We start from the raw sequence: 17,404 nt of genomic DNA, 5'->3' as shown, positions 1-17,404 counted from the left end.
AATTAATAATTATTACTAATAATTAATAATTATCAATAATTATTAATAATTATTAATTATCGTTAATAATTATTAATTATTATTGATAATTATATTAATTATTATTAATAATTATTAATTATAATTAGATCCAGAAATACAAACCTTTTAAATTTTCAGCTTACTTTTAAGGAGATCCAAGCAAAGTAGTAAAATTTTTAAAACTTTCTGAAAATTTGTAAATTTAACCTACGTAGCCTAATAATTAATAAAAATTTAAAAAACAGTATTCCGGGATATTTGGATTTAGAGAATACTTGGCTCTTTTTAAGGTTCCTACCTTTTTTTTTATAATTATTTCCACCCTTATAAATTATCTCTAAAAACTATTTTTCCAAGTAGTAAAACCCGACGGATAAAAGTACTCCCTTACAAGTTAGTAGATAAGCCGAGAAAATCCTTAATCTATAAGTATTACCACATAAAAAATGTGACTCCGATAATCGTCTAATTGAAACTCTACACTTACAAAAAAATTAACTTGATTCAAGATAAAAATTCTTGAACCAAGAATACAATTTTTAAGAGGGTAATTGTTTTGAATCAAGTAAAATTTCCTTAAATTAAAAAAAAATTTCTTGAATCAAGAATATTAAATTCTTCAAAATTACTTGATTCAAGAACCTTTTTCTGTGTACTATCTCAAAAAAAATCCTTCCTACAAAAAAACAACTCTTAAAATCTTTCAAAATTTTTTTATTAAATTTCCAATAGCACCATTAGTTTCCCCTCAAAATTTCCTTTAATTAGACTACCAACACTACTCCTTTCCCTAAATTACACACAAAAAGCACACATGAGCACACACGCGCACAAAAAACTATGTGGGTACTCAAACTACAGAGAATCTCTCCGACTACAATATCCTTTACCCAATAACCTTTTTATGACCTAGATCTTCGCTTTTTTCTAGGTTTTCTCGTCCACTTCTTAATTTTAACCATCACCATACTTCTCACAATTTTAACCCCCCTTTTAACAGCTCTCCATCTTTTCCTGATGCTATTCTGATGATCCTTCCATCCTTGAACAGCCAATTCCCCAAAGAACGCCAGAATTGCCACCAGAAGCCCAACACTAAGCAGGACAAATATAAAAAACAGATCCTGGAATTCAACTGGTCGATAATAATTAGGACCAAGCCTTTCTTTCAGCTGGCGAAAGTATCTCTTGATCTTCGACCCAGAAAAGTTAGATTTCTGGAAATTAAGCCCAGAATCAACAATCCTTGCTATTAAAAAATTAACCCGGTCTTTGAGTCTCCAATTTTTCCTTATTAAAAAGAAGTTGAAACTAGAAACCAAAGGATTTTTTGCTTGATGAAGATCAAATTCAGCGATCAGGTATCTTATTGTTCTATAACTGACAACGCAAGCGACTCTTGGATTGACAATAGTGTCAGTATTGCAATGATATTTTCCAAAAATAGTTTTGGAAAGTAATGATTCATCTGTGATGTAACCTTCTGAGGATTTATGAGCGTAAATCACTTGGTACCGTGAATCCTTGAGGTCGTCTAGACTTTCGACGTTTTTTCGGTACTCCGGTTTGGTCAGAAAAGCTGCCAAATGTCCGGAGAATGTTGCTTGGATCACCAAGAAGTAAAGGAAGATCATTGAGAAGAATATTCTGCTTTTGGTGGACTCCATTTTGGAAGTAATGCCTATGTTGATGATCAACCGGAGAGAATTGAAGATACTGAAGGATAAATGCAGGTTGTTGGACAGGTAAATTACGAGAAAAGCTGCGGAGATTATTACCACAGTGGCGGCAATGGTGAGCCATCCGTAGAAGTTGAACATTTTTTCCAAGGGGGTCATGAGACCTAGACGGTGGGTTACTATGACGTCTTGGTGGGTCATGAATGGGTAGGAAGGGTCGTAAAAGGATAATAAACTGGTGTTGCGGGTGGAGACAGGCTGAATTTTGAGGTCCACCGATTTTTTCAGGGATGATTTGATCAGGATTGAAGATAATTTTTCGTCTAGGGGTATTAGGTTGGTTAGATTAACGGAAACTGATAGGGAATTTGTCAGGCTGCTCAGGATGAAGGTTAACCTCGGGTAGATTGTCACGTATGGGAAAGAGCCTTTTCGGGTTACTAGAAAATGACTTATCATTGGTTTTACCCCGTCGTTTGGTAAGAATTGCAGAGCTTGGATTGGGTAGTCTTCTAGGTTCTTTGTGCGGTCGAATAGCAGGATTGAGCATGGATCTGTGGAGGTTAAATTATTTTTAATGATTAGAAGGATTTATTAAAATTAAATAAATATTTTTAATGCTAACAAAGCCTTTTTTAATAGGAAATTATTTGTTACTATTAAAGAATATTTCTTAATATTTATAGAAATATTATTTAAAAAATAAATGATTATTTAGGCTGCATTCAAAAATTATCTCTAGATACATAATTAAGAAATGACCTTCTATCTTTTAAACTAATTACATTTTTAAAGATATAAGCTCATCCTGATGTTACACTCATTGAGACTTTTCATTTGAGTACCTACATCAATTTTTCATATATTTATATATTTATATATATTATATAGATGGGTGATTTTCTGTAAAGATGTTTTTTGCTGTCCCAGGCATTTTTTTTATTAGAAAAATTGTTATTTTGTTATTAAAAAAAATTTATTACGAAAGTAAAAAAACATTTCTATTTGGAGCATTGGAAACTAAAATGAAATTAATTTTGGTTTTTTTTGCTATAAATTGGTAAACCACCTTAATAACAGTCCCCTAGGCTGTCCCATTCCCAAAATAAAAACTTTAAGATTCAATTTTAAGTTATTCGTCCATAATATATAATTTGGTCCATAATGTTTATAAACTTAATTAGTTAACTAACAATCTTCTTCAATAAAAAGTACCGAAAATTAATTTGTTTCATTAAATTCATTAAACCAACGTTCGTCCCAGGCATTTTAAGAACAGTCCCCTGCCAGAAGTTCAAAGCCAAAAAATAATAGTTTAAAAAAACTAAAAACACGCTTTTTATAGAAAACCAAACTAAAAAATAGAAAATAAATTTAAATTAAGAATAGTGTTAAAAATTTCAATAAATATAAATTAATAATAGTGTAAATAAAAAAAATGTATTTTATTTAAAAAAAAGCGTGAGGTGCATGGTGTCAATAGTTATAAATATTTTATTGACAGATATGAGTAGAGTGATTATCATTTTGATAATATCTTAAAAGCACCCACGCTTTTTAAAATAAAATACATTTTTTTATTTACACTATTATTAATTTATATTTATTGAAATTTTTAACACTATTCTTAATTTAAATTTATTTTATATTTTTAGTTTGGTCTTCTATAAAAAGCGTGTTTTAGTTTTTTAAACTATTATTTATTTTTACTTTTAGTTTGGTTTATTTATAAAAGCGTGATTTTTAGTTTTTAAACTATTATTTGTTGATTATCAAAAATATTCAGGCGCGCAAATTACCCACGGAGAGTTACATACTGACATACTGACATACTGACATACAAGTGAAGCTAATAAAAAATAATTATTTATAAATATTATAAATACGGGGAATCAGAGTTCGATTTCGGAGAGCGAGCCTGAGAAACGGCTACCAGAACCAAGGAAGGCCGCAGGCGCGCAGATTACCCACGGAGAGTTACATACTGACATACTGACAAACTGACATACAAGTGAAGCTAATATAAAGCGTGTAAAAAAAAATCCAACGTGTTATTTTACCTTTTGTAAGGTTTATAAAGATCTAACTAGCCTTGAATTAATAACCATAGGGCTGTTAGCGCTTTATCGGCATTTTATTTAGTGTTAAAGCACCATTTGTGCTGGAAATATTTGTCTGGGCCACTTGAAAACTCAGTCCCCTGGCAACTATTTTTATTTATAATTTATTTATAAAATTCGATCCATAAGTCTTAATATTATTCTAATTAATGTAAACATTGATTGAGAACTCGAAAAGTTGAATGCATTGAAATAGTTCGCTTGATTTTTCTCAATTTGATAAAAAAAAAACAGTCCCCTGGCAAACAGTCCCCTGTGATGTTATATGGCAAAAGATACACAAATATCGAAAAAACAAAAATTAATTCGGCTGTTTATTTATTATGATTAAGCTGATAGTTTTGTAGCCCTTGTTAATTTTTTTTCTAATAAAATCAAAAGTAATTTGGTCGGACAATTTTGTACAGATTTAGGACGTCCTTACAGAGAATCACCCATATAATATATATAAATATATGAAAAATTGATGTAGGTACTCAAATGAAAGGTCTCGATGAGTGTAACATCAGGATGAGTTTATATCTTTAAAAATGTCAATAGTTCACAAGATACAAGGTCATTTCTTAAAAAATCTGTAAAATATCTCACCTATCCTTCTATCAATTGAATATCTCCCAAAAAATATCTTCTGCTCCTTCCACCTGTTCCAAAACCCCTTAGGGGCGTAATTGCCGTACGGATTGAAAGTAACAACCTGCAAGCTCTTTCCATCCTCCGTCTTGGAGAAAACAAAAACATTGGCGCTCTCACTGGCGTTCCACAGATCCGCAAATATCACTTTCACCTGATCAAACTTCAGTTCTTCAACCACCACAAAAACGGTGTTGATCCCTATAAAAGCTCCTGCTAGTCTTTTGCTCCAGTTGTGCACCTGGTCCAGGAATATCACCAGCAAGTCCTTGGAATTGACAGCGACAATCTGATCCTCGTCATTTAGCCGTTGGATTTTTCTGTTATTATCCACCGCTGCTTGCACAATCTCATCCTGGACGTTGCCGTAGAAGAAAACGGTTTCAGGCTCGTGGCAATTTTCCAGGACATCAACCTGGAACAAAATAATAATTAGAATAATTCAATTATTCCAGTAGCAGCAAGCTGCTGCTGGAAATTCTCACCAGTAAGTCTTTAAAAGGACTCGGTTTGGTTTGAAGGAAAATTTCCTTGGAGTCTTCGACTCCAAAAGCTACCAATAACACCCAGAGGAATATCATTCTACAAATGACATTAAAGTACGACTGTACTGAGTCCAGACAGTTGTCCTCTGGACAACTGTCCTTTGGACAGAGTGAGTATTTTTCTAACGTCAATTAGACGAAAATTCACCTGTCATTTACAAGAGCCCTTATTTTTTCTACAAGCAATTTGTCCAAAAAATTGTGGGAAAAAATATAATTACATTATTATAAATTTTTGTAAAATTACAATCATATTACAAAATAAATAATAAGTAAAATTACAAATCAGTGTATAGCAATGCGAAATAAAATACAATTCATGTAATTTTCCAACACCTTTTAGGAAATCTACTAAGATTGTAATTTTACAATCTTCATGTATAAACCTAACACGCATTGTAATATTACAGAACCGTCCGTAAATTTTTAAGAAAAAGCTTTTTAATTTTGCAAACATGATTTGTCATCTGATTCGGCAGTTGTATGTAAAATCACAAAAAAATATTGTTTATATGACAATAATCTGATAAAAAATTTAAAAAGCTTTTTTTTATTTTTACAGTTTAATTATATTACACGAATTGTAATTCTACTTCATTGTTTTCCAATTTTAAAAACAATACTTTTAAATTTTACAAAAATGAGACTGATGTATCGAAAAAACAACAATGTCCTTCATATTTATTTTTAATAATTTTTAGTCTATGGTTGGTTTTTTTGTAATAATAAATTCAAGGGATCATTTATCTTTTATAAATTTTAATATCACGCTCAAACAATCATTTCGAAATCAATATATTTTAATGAGTATATGTTAGACTTTAATTTTTATAATATTCAATGAATTATAAATAATGTAAACGTTAGTTATTTTCCATCATTAAACAGCATTAAATAACACAAATAATGTAAATAATAAATAATAAGCCGTAATGCTCAATCAACACATAGGATTAGCTTATAAGAATAATGAGATGTTGAACCACCTATCGGTCGTACGGCGTAGGGCGTTAGGTATCGGTCTGGCAAGCAAGCGGCTCGTGTTCGATTCTTAGTTAGGGTAAATATTATTTTCACATTATATCACCTGAGTTGTAAAAATTAGGTCTACGTGAGATGGAAAATCTAGTGAGCGCTTTATAAAAATAAAATGACAACAAATATTAAATCAAATGTTTCTTTTTTATTATTTAAATTCAAGGAAAGTATTGTAATTTTACAAACTTAGCTAATCTAAAAATAGTTGTAAAATTACAAAACCTTGTTAAATTAGTAACCTCATATCTATATATGTTTTGTAATATTATTATACCCGATTGTAATTTTAAATAAATGTTTTGCCTATCAGCTTCCAATACATTTCTTGTAAAATTATAATAGAAATTTTTAACACTGTAGTCAAAAAATTTTTATTTCTGTGCATTGATTTAATGATAATAAAAAAAGGAATTTGTAATTAGTTGATCGGAATTAATGGAACTAAATTTAAATTGAGAGGAAAACTGACATTTCAATTTCTGTTTCTAGCTACGGAATTTCTTCGGTAAAATAAAACGTCGAAGTTAAAAGATAAATAAAAGTTTTAAGCAATCGGTTCGTTTGATTCTCGGGCACGACCTTCTGTTACACAACACAGTTCCCTTGTTTCTGTCGAGTGAATTCTTCGAGTAAGATCCCAGACAGAACAAGTTCCGAGACACCCCAACCTACTGCTTTTGTAGCGTAAACTTTACCAGTTTTCCAAAGTCTCCTAGTGCCTTTTACGTTTTATATTGCTTTTTTATACGCTTCAGGCAGCTCATTAACGACATTTCAATAGTTTTTTTTTAACTATCGAATTATTTGAGACTTGAAAGTGATATTATAGTACAGAGGAAGTTGTAAGAAGATAAAGTAACTTTGGTTGGACGAAATCGGTGCAGTAGTTTCGGAGATATCACCATTTTAAATTTCAATTTGACCTGAGCGCTATCTACAAAAAAGTGATAACATGCCCTAGAAGAAGTTATAAGGAGTTGAAATATCTTTGGTTGGTCAAAATCGGCCCAGTAGTTTCTGAGAAATCGTCATTTTAATTTTTTTAATTATTAAATATGAGATCGTGGGTTCGAATCCTGGACAAGTTTTTTTTTTTTTTTTTTTTTATTCAAAATTCTTAATTTAATGAAGCTTCTGAAATTGAATTTTAATAATTTAAATCCCAAAATTCGAAAAAATCATCAGGAATTTTGTTTAAACTTAAAAATTAAAGATTTCGAGGATTTAGGTACTAGTCGTGCTATATTTCGGGTTTTAATTGAGCTATCGAGCTCTGGTTGGGCTCAAATTACTCCTAAGAATTTATAGTAACTAGATCTAACCTAAAAATATTTTTAAAAAATTTTCCAAACTATTTGTCAACCTAAAAGATTTTCTTTTAAAAGTGATAACAAGACCTAGAGGAAGTTACAAGAAGATAAATAAACTTTGGTTAGACAAAATCGGTCCAGTAGTTTCCGAGATATCGCCATTTTAAATTTCAATTTGACCTGAGCGCCATTTACAAAAAAGTGATAACACGCCCTAGAGGAAGTTATAAGGAGTTAAAATAGCTTTGGTTGGTTAAAATCGGCCTAGTAGTTTCTTAGATATCGTCATTTAAATTTTTTTATTATTAAATATGAAATCGTGGGTTCGAATCCCAGGTAGAATTTTTTTTTTTTTTTTTTTTTCAACTAAATTAGGAGCCTAGGAAGGTATATATAAATTTAAAGAGGATTTTTGAGGTCCTGATTGTTAGCAGTGACTTTGTGAAAAAGTAATTACTTTAATGATTGATATTGATCCCATTAGAGGAATTTTAGGGTTGGAAGGGGGGCGCTCGGGGAGCTCGAAGAGCTCCCGGAGCTTTTTATCAATTCAGCAGAATTTTCTATATCTTCGTAGAGAATCGAGACCCGGAAGTAACAAAGGTGGTTCGTTTGATAGCAGTTGAAAAAGACTTTTTTTATCAGACGGAATGAAGACGAGTATGAGGTAGGGTGGGAAGGATAAAAGGGACACGCCATCCCTTTTACAATCAGTCGCAATGATGCTGCCTTATCGGTACGCTGAGGGATGAGTGAGCTAAAACCCGATGTAGATGCGGGAGAAATAAAAGAGACGGAATAAGATCCGATGGGAGTCGATGGGAATAAAATAAAAAAATACCTTTTCTCTCTTCTATTCGACGTGAACGTGTGTGCTTCGATGTAAGCAAGGACTTTAAATCTTGAGGTGAAGATCGATCAAGTAAAGACCCAATAGGCAAATCTGGGTGTGACGTTTGGAAAAAATTTTGGGTTTAAATTTTTATAATTGCGAGCATTTAAAATATTGAAAAGTTAAAAATATAAATCGACCACCCGTTTCTTACCCGCAATCCTTAATTGGTTCTCGCAATTCGATCCATTAATCGTGACAGTCGCGGCAGAGCGCTCGTGACGCCAGTTAAGTTCGATGTAAGATGAATCAAATAAAAATAAAAATAAAAACAACCGACACCTCTGTTGTTCAGACTCACCATCAGATAACACCACACACGCCAAGATCTGGGCCTGACATAATCGCACTCGGCCTCAGGTGCCACATTCTGAAGATAAATCTTATTATTATTATTATTATTATTATTATTAAATTTTTGATAAAAAAAAATTACACTTTTTTTATAAAATTGAATTTTGAACAATTTTTATTAGAAAATAATCTCTAGATACATAATTAAGAAATTAAATTGTATCTTGTGAACTATTGACAATTTTAAAGATATAAGATCATCCTGATGTTACACTAATCGAGATCTTTTATTTGAGTACCCACATCAATTTTTCATATATTTTAAATATTTATATATATATATTATATATATAAATATATGAAAAATATATCAAAAATGCAAGTGGGTACTCAAATGAAAGCTCTTAATGAGTGTAATATTAAGATGAGCTTATATCTTCAAAAATGTCAATATTTAAGAAATTATCTTGTATCTTGTGAAATATTGACATTTTTAAGGATATAAGCTCATCCTGATGTTACACTCATCAAGAGCTTTCATTTGAGTACCCACTTGCATTTTTGATATATTTTTCATGTATACATATATGTAGTATATATAAATATATAAAATATATGAAAAATTGATGTGGGTACTCGAATAAAAGGTCTTGATGAGTATAATGTCGGGGTGAGCTTATATCTTTAAAATCGTCAATAATTAGGAAATTACCTTGTATTTTGTCAATTATTGACATTTTTAAAGATATAAGCTCATCCTGATGTTATACTCATCAAGAGCTTTCATTTGAGTACCCACTTGCATTTTTGATATATTTTTCATGTATACATATATGTAGTATATATAAATATATAAAATATATGAAAAATTGATGTGGGTACTCGAATAAAAGGTCTTGATGAGTATAATGTCGGGGTGAGCTTATATCTTTAAAATCGTCAATAATTAGGAAATTACCTTGTATTTTGTCAATTATTGACATTTTTAAAGATATAAGCTCATCCTGATGTTATACTCATCAAGAGCTTTCATTTGAGTACCCACTTGCATTTTTGATATATTTTTCATATATTTATATATATAATATATATAAATATTTAAAATATATGAAAAATTGATGTTGGTACTCAAATGAAAGGTCTCGATAAGTTTAACATCGTAATGAGCTTATATTTTTAAAATCGTCAATAATTAAGAAATGACCCTGTATTTTGTCAACTATTGGCATTTTTAGAGATATAAGCTCATCCTGATGTTACACTAATCGAGACCTTTCATTCGAGTACCCACATCAATTTTTCATATATTTTATATATTTATATATATTATATATTTATGAATATATGAAATATATATCAAAAATTCATGTGGGTACTCAAATGAAAGCTCTTAATGAGTGTAACATTGGGATGAGCTTATATCTTAAAAAATATCAATATTTAAGAAAGTACAGTTCAATTTAACAAAAATCATTATTTAATAACGCAAAATTTTTTCTAATTATAAAAATCTCTATTTCTTAAATCCTAATAAAAAATGACAAGATTTGAACTTTTATTACCTCTTAAAATAAAAAATTTCCCTCTATTATAATTGTTATATTTAAAAATAATAAAAAAACAAAGTTGACCGTGAAATGAAAGGTAAAGCCTGGAGTTGCGTAATACTTGGAGACATCCTGTCATCTGGTGATGGACGATGTGCCAGAAATGCTGGGTATTGATAGGAGTATAAGGATTCTTTCTCTCTCTCTCTCTCTCTCTCTCTCTCTCTCTCTCTCTCTCTCTCTCTCTCTCTCTCTCTTTTTCTCGTATTTTCCATTCTCACTAGCTCACTAGCTGTGCCAGTGATCATCTAAAGCTCGTTCTAGTGTTCGTGTTTGTATTTATATACGTATTCGCATTAGTGAATAGCCAAGTGACAAGATAGAGAATGCGCAACTCAAGTTAGGTCTTTGCGCGTGCGCGCGTGGGAGTCGAACGTTGACTCGGGTCGAACGAGGAACTAAATCCAGCTTTATGCAGTGCACTCTCTGCTGTTGTCGGATCTATGCCTGGTTAAGTCACCTCGACTGGATTTTACCGACATACTATACTGCTCATTGGTGAATAAGCTTCACCCGGTCCTTGCTATTCGACCAAATTGTGTTGCTAGACTAGACTAGACTTAAATAAAAATTTTCAAAAAAAATAATTATTTTTGTGTGAAAAGTGTGTGAAATTTTATTTTTTTATTTTTTATTATTGATATTATTATTATTAATATTATTGTTATTATTATGGTGATTGATAAGTGGTGATGGTTTCACGTGCAATGATAATAGTGAGCCTTTTTTTTGAGGATCAATGTACCAACAAGGTAAATTAATTACTTAGATAAGATAATTTAAAAATGAAAAAATTAAATAAAATAATTTCGGTGCCGGGAGTTCGATCGAAGGACCTTCAGAAGATTCGGCTCGTGCGGACCCGCCCCAAACTCGGCTCTCCTTTTTTTCGGTCTCTGTCAGTCTAATCTATTTTACGTTAACTTTGGAAACACCCCGCTGCGCCCTCTCAATTTTGTTCTCATTAAAACTTTTTTTTTTTTATAAAACTTCTTAAGCTGCTAAAAAAATTTTTTCCATTAAATTTTTACAGTGCAATTTTTATTTTTACCATGCACTTAATTTTGAATTTTAAGAAAATCAAAATTTTAATCATGCATTTTTTTTGAAATTTTTACCATACAATATATTTAAGATACTTAATTTAGAATTTTAGCACAAAAAAATCTTACTATCCATTTTTTTGAAATTTTTACCGTTAAAATTTTACCCTACAATTTTATTGATTTTATACTTTAGTAATCTTTACCGTGGAATTTTATCATGTTTATCGTGCATTTAATTGTAAATTCTATTAATTTTATAAAATTTTACCATGCAATGTGTTTTTTTGAAATTTTTACCATGCAAATTTTCACCATAAAATTTTCACAACAAAATTTCATTAATTTAATACTTTAGTAATTTTTACAGTGCATATTTTTGATTTTTTAACATGCATTAAATTTAAAATTTTAAATTTTACCATGCATATTTTTTCCGTAAAATTTTAACACTTGAGTAATTTTTACCGCAGAATTTTATTATTTTTAACGTTCATTTAATTTTTATCAGTATTTTCAAGAAATTTTACCATGTTATATATTTTTTTGGAAAATTTTACCATCCATATTTTTTCCGTAAAATTTTTACCACCCAATTTTATTAATTTAACACTTTAGTAATTTTTACCGGGCAATTTTATAATTTTTACCACGCAATATGTGTTTATTTTTTAAATTTTTACCGTGCAAATTTTTTTAAAACGCAATTTTTTCTTTATTTTGAATTCAAATAATTTTTAATTTAAATTTTTGCTACACAATTTTTACACTTAAATTTTACCATGCTAGTCATAAAAATTTTTTCCATGAATCCTAAAAAAATTTTTCCTTGAAATTTTTTCCATTTTCCAAAAAATCACTAAAATTGTTTTATTCATGAAAAATTTTCATAGTAAAAAAAATTACATGGAAAAATTTTCATAGTAAAAAAATGCATGGTAAAATTTCGTAATAAAAAAATTACATGGTAAAATTTTCATAGTGAAGAAAATTTTCAGTTTTCTTAGCGGGAAGTTAAAAATGCATAGTAAAATTTTCATGGTAAAAAAATTCCACGGTAAAATTAAAAAAAAAAAATAAAATTTCACAAAAATAAATTAAATCATATGGGTTTAGCCCTTTCCCTCGTCCGGGCTTGAGCCTTATCGATTTGCACAGATTGGAAGCAAGCTAGCGTACTCACCAGAAACTCCATCCACCGAGATCAGGCGTCAATAATAATAATAATAATAATAATAATAACAATAATAATATCCAGTCTCCTAAATAAAAATAAAAATAAAAATCTAAATCCAAATCCGGAGTGCTTAAAAAAAAAAAAAAAAAAAAAAAATGTCATAATTGACGGATTGATATTCTAACATTTTAATATCTCGGAGAAAATCAAACAATGAGCTGAGCGACACGTGTGGTTACCACGTCGGGGGATATTGCAAATAAAATGACATCTGGCGGGAGCATTTTAATGAAAAAGTTATTAGGGGCTTCCTTTATCACCCTACTTACTAAATCCATCCCCTTGTTCTCTATTTTCAGTCTTTGCAATTTATAAATTTATAAAATAATAAATTTAGCTTAATAAAATTTAGCGAAAAACTAAAATAGCTTTCTTATAATATAAAGAAATGCAAAGAGTAAACCCTGAGGCGGTATCTTTGAGCATTAGCATACACGGTCCTTCAATCAATACTGAGTAGAGCACAATTCTATGCCCGTGCATCGGGTCCTACAGTTTACTTACAGAACAATCGTCTTTACTCTTCCGCCGCCTATTAAAATTAATTCAGTACAAAGAGTTCGTCGACCGTTAAGTTCTACGGCTTTCATCCGTGTCATCGGAAATAACCTAAAAAATTGTGGTTTAATTTTAACCCGAGGAATTTTTAATCGAAAGTGACTTTATAGGATAGAGGAAGTTGTAAGAAGATAAAGTAACTTTGGTTGGACAAAATCGGTCCAGTAGTTTCTAAGATATGGACATTTTAAATTTCAATTTGACCTGAGCGCTATCTACAAAAAAGTGATAACACGCCGTAGAGGAAGTTATAAGGAGTTAAAATATCTTTGGTTAATCACAATCGGCAAAGTAGTTTCTGAGATATCGTCATTTTAATTTTTTTATTATTAAATATGAAATCGCGGGTTCGAATCCTGGTCAAATTATTATTTTTTTTTTCTTATTCATTCCATCGATCGGCAGTCCTAAAGCGTATATTTTAATTTTAATGAGCCGCTTGCCGTTTTTAGAGTGTAAAATAGCTTAAAGAATGTATTTATAGACATTACCGGCTTTTATGTTCCAAGAGTGTAATTGTAACATGCAGGACATTAATTAAAGCACTCACTGTAACTCTTTTGAACTCAAAAAGCTGACTCTAAAAAATTAGTAAACTACTTGAGGAATAATATTGAATGAAAAGAGTGAAAAGAGTAGAGATAGAAGGAAGTTAGATGTGGAGAGCTAGCTGGGTGGTATTATAATTACATTGAAGACAGGAAGCGTGGGCGAGAGCAATAAATAAACATTCATTGCCGATCTAGTGTGTAATAAACCGGTGATTTATTTAACGATTTTCATCTTGATATGAGATGGAGAGAGTTTTAAGTAAACGATAAATTTGGATTTAAGAAAACACATGAGACTAATTTCTGGAGGGATTTACCGAGTGATTTGTGACGTCCCACCGAGCTCTCGTTTGGCTGTTATCTCAACTACTCAAAGATTCTTAGTGCTTGCGCTGTTTTCTTAACCGGTTTGTTTAGTTTTTAACTAAGAGCCTGTAAGAAGGACCATACTGCCTCGCTGAGTGGGAAAATATTTTTGTTGTCCCCGAGTTTCATTTATGTTTAACTCGCTCCTAAGACAGCTAAGGAATATGCGAGTTTCTTTATTCAGGCATTTTTAGTGTAAGATATTTTTTAAAATTGACGCTGACTAGTTCTAGATCAGATTCTTGGCTATCCAAAACATTCCTAAAAGTCCTAAAAATATTCAACCAATCCTGAGTTATAAGACTCCTAAGATTTTTTGCTGATAACTTCTAGAAATTCACTAGTGACTTAAATAATCAGCCATAACTTTGGTTCTAATTAATATTTTTTTGAATTTCAATCGACTAGTTCTAGATAAAACTTTTGGCTATCCAAAACACTCCTTAAAGTCCTAAAAAAATTAAACCAATCCCAAGTTAGAAAGCTCCTAAGATTTTGTCCTTGTAATATTTAGTAATTTACTAGTAAGTTAAAAAAATAGCGATAACTTTTGATCTAATAGATATTTTTTTAAATTTCAACCGGCTAGTTCTAGATCAGATTCTTGGCTATCCAAAACACTCCTGAAAGTCTTAAAAATATTTAACCAATCCTAAACTATTAACCTCCTAAGAATTTTTCCTGGTATTTTCTAGAAATTCACTAGAGACTTAAATAATCAGCCATAACTTTGGTTCTGATGAATATTTTTCTAAATTTCTCCCGACTAGTTCTAGAGAAGACTCTTGGCTATCCAAAACACTCCTAAAATTCCTAAAAATATCTAACGAATCTTAAATTAGAAAGCTCCTACGATTTTTTCCTGACAATTTTTAGTAATTAACTAGTAAATTTAAAAAACAGCGATAACTTAGGTTCTAATTGATATTTTTTCAAATTTTCGCCGACTAGTTCTAGTTTAAACTCTTGGCTATCCAAAACATTTCTAAAATTCCTAAAAATATTAAACTAACCCTAATTTAGAAAGTTCCTAAGATTTTTTTCTGATAATTTTTAGTAAATTACTAGTGACTTAAAAAAACATCTATAACTTTGGTTCTAATTAATATTTTTTTAAATTTCTGCCGATTATTTTTAGATCGAACTCTTGGCTATCCAAAACACTCCTAAAAATCTTAAAAATATTTCCAGTCAATAAATGAATCAACAATTGAGCTGTAATAAAAACTTCCATAGTTTAGCTCGACCGGAAGCATTCGAGTGGATCAATACCGATGCATTACATCTTTAGAGCGTCTTTAGCGATCTATAAATACATAATAGGCAGTGCCGGTTTGAGGTATAGCTGACACGAATGGACAATCGTGAATTGTAAGAGTAAAGCGTCTGAAATAGCTCCACTTGGGACACGAGTATAGATCGCACAGTAGAGTGGATATGAGCTGGCATGGATATAAGTTCACTTACCCTGCGTACCGATCGAAAGTGATCCTCTATAGTGTACCCGTGAGTTAATAGTCAATAGTCCTCACTTCTCAGTTCTCAGTGGTGGATTTTACGTTGGTTAGCAGCGACAGACCAGAAATCCACACAATGTACTGCTACTGGATTATATTGAAAGGCGTAGGTACTGCTTGGGGTAGATCGTCGCTAGGGAGTACTGAGATATAGAGTCACCCTTCCTAGTTACTAGTCGGCAGTCGGTACTCCGTTGGCTATACATAAATAACGATATCGCTGTTTTCGCAACTGCTCTCTCCTTCTCTGTCGGGTTCTGTGTCTAGATCCCAGTAGAGTATGGATCTACGTCACCATCCAGACCACCGGGAATCAAGAACATCCTAACCGACTATTTGTTCGCCTAAAATTAGCTCTCGTGTCAATTGGGACGCGATTTTTTAGGATTTTTGGGTATTTTGGTTCTAAAAAAATCTTAGGAGCTTTCTAATTCAGGATTAGTTTAGAATTTTTAGGACTTTTAGGAGTGTTTTGGATAGCCAAGAGTCTCATCTAGAACTAGTCGGCGGAAATTAAAAAAAAAATTAATTAGAACCAAAGTTATGGCTGTTTGTTTAAGTCACTAGTGAATTTTTAGAAGTTATCAGGAAAAAATCTTAGGAGCTTTTTAATTTAGGATTGGTTGGATATTTTTAGGAATTTTACGAGTGCTTTGGATAGCCAAGAGTCTCATCTAGAACTAGTCGGCGGAAATTTAAAGAAATATTGATTAGAAACAAAGTTATGGCTGTTTGTTTAAGTCACTAGTGAATTTCTAGAAGTTATCAGGAAAAAATCTTAGGAGCATTCTGATTTAGGATTGGTTTAATATTTTTAGAACTTTTAGGAGTGTTTTGGATAACCAAAAGTCTTATCTAGAGCTAGTCGGCGGAAATTAATAAAAATATTAATTAGAACCAAAGTTACAGCGGTTTTTTTAACTTACTAGTTAATTACAAAAAATTACAAGGATAAAATCTTAGGAACTTTCTAACTTGGGATTGGTTGGATATTTCTGGGACATTTAGGAGTGTCTTGGATAGCCAAAAGTCTTATCTAGAACTAGTCGGCGGAAATTTAAAAAAATATCAATTAGTTCAAAAGTTATCGCTGTATTTTTAACTTACTAGTTAATTACTGAAAATTACCAGGAAAAAAATTTTATCAACTTTCTAATTTAGGATTGGTTTAAAATTTTTAAGACTTTTAGGAGTGCTTTGGATAGCAAAGAGTCTTATCTAGAACTAGTCGACGACCTAGAAAAAAAAATAATATAACTATGAGAATATAGAATGAGTAAAGAATAATAAGTTTTATCAAACTGGTGGGATAAAAAAAAAGTTCTGATTGTTCGCATACATAATTGATCGAAACTATAGAATGACTATAGAACGAAATTCGTATTTTTAGACCAGTGATTTATAAATAATTAAATAACGTCTATTATATTCCAGTAAATAATTAAAATAACTTGGTAAAATCGCTAAAAGCTCGTAATTGATGCTTTATTGCTTATTCGCTCGGAAAATCGAGCATTAATTTATAACTTAATTAACTAGAACAATGTCCTCGTTTTTATTTTTATAAACATTTCATTGATTTTACATTTTTTTACCTCTTTTATTAAAATTTATCCGATATTTATAACTAAATTACTGCTGATCAATATATCTGAATTTTACCCGCAATATTTTGTTATTAAACCAGCTGTAATTTTTGATTAAATTTAGATTTTTTTAAATTGACGCCGACTACTTCTAGATGAGACTCTTAGCTATCCAAAACACTCCTTAAAGTCATAAAAATATTAAACCAATCTCGAGTTAGAAAGCTCCTAAGATTTTTTTCCTGGTATTTTCTATAAATTCACTAGTGACTTAAACAAACAGCCATAACTTTGGATCTAATTAATATTTTTTTAAATTTCAACCGGCTAGTTCTATATAAAACTCTTGGTTATCCAAAACACTCCTGAAAGTCCTAAAAATATTTAACCAATCCTAAACTATTAGCCTC

General features: G+C 30.7%; 2 protein-coding genes across 5 annotated transcripts in view; one reads left to right on the top strand and one right to left on the bottom strand.

The window, feature by feature from the left end:
- Window positions 1–17,404, top strand: part of LOC123270441 (teneurin-m) — a 223,831-nt gene that overhangs the window by 143,222 nt on the left and 63,205 nt on the right. Inside the window, exon 1 of one of the 4 annotated variants that reach the window (XM_044736474.1) lies at window positions 10,545–10,888. The exons of the other annotated variants lie outside the window; for them this stretch is intronic. Within the exon in view, the coding sequence (XP_044592409.1) occupies window positions 10,876–10,888 (13 nt within the window). The 5' untranslated portion in view covers window positions 10,545–10,875. Of the gene's footprint in view, window positions 1–10,544; window positions 10,889–17,404 lie in introns of those variants that run through there. 4 annotated transcript variants of the gene reach the window in all.
- LOC123270472 lies at window positions 680–15,747 on the bottom strand. Its single transcript, XM_044736547.1, has 3 exons — window positions 15,359–15,747; window positions 4,409–4,865; window positions 680–2,254 (listed from the first exon to the last, which is right to left on the bottom strand). Exon 3 carries the CDS (start codon window positions 2,157–2,159, stop codon window positions 924–926), a length of 1,236 nt encoding a protein of 411 aa, XP_044592482.1. The 5' UTR covers window positions 2,160–2,254; window positions 4,409–4,865; window positions 15,359–15,747; the 3' UTR covers window positions 680–923.

The sequence above is a fragment of the Cotesia glomerata genome, linkage group LG8 (genome assembly GCF_020080835.1).
Source record: "Cotesia glomerata isolate CgM1 linkage group LG8, MPM_Cglom_v2.3, whole genome shotgun sequence".
Lineage (NCBI taxonomy): Eukaryota > Metazoa > Arthropoda > Insecta > Hymenoptera > Braconidae > Cotesia > Cotesia glomerata.
This window is presented reverse-complemented; position numbering and strand designations above follow the sequence as displayed.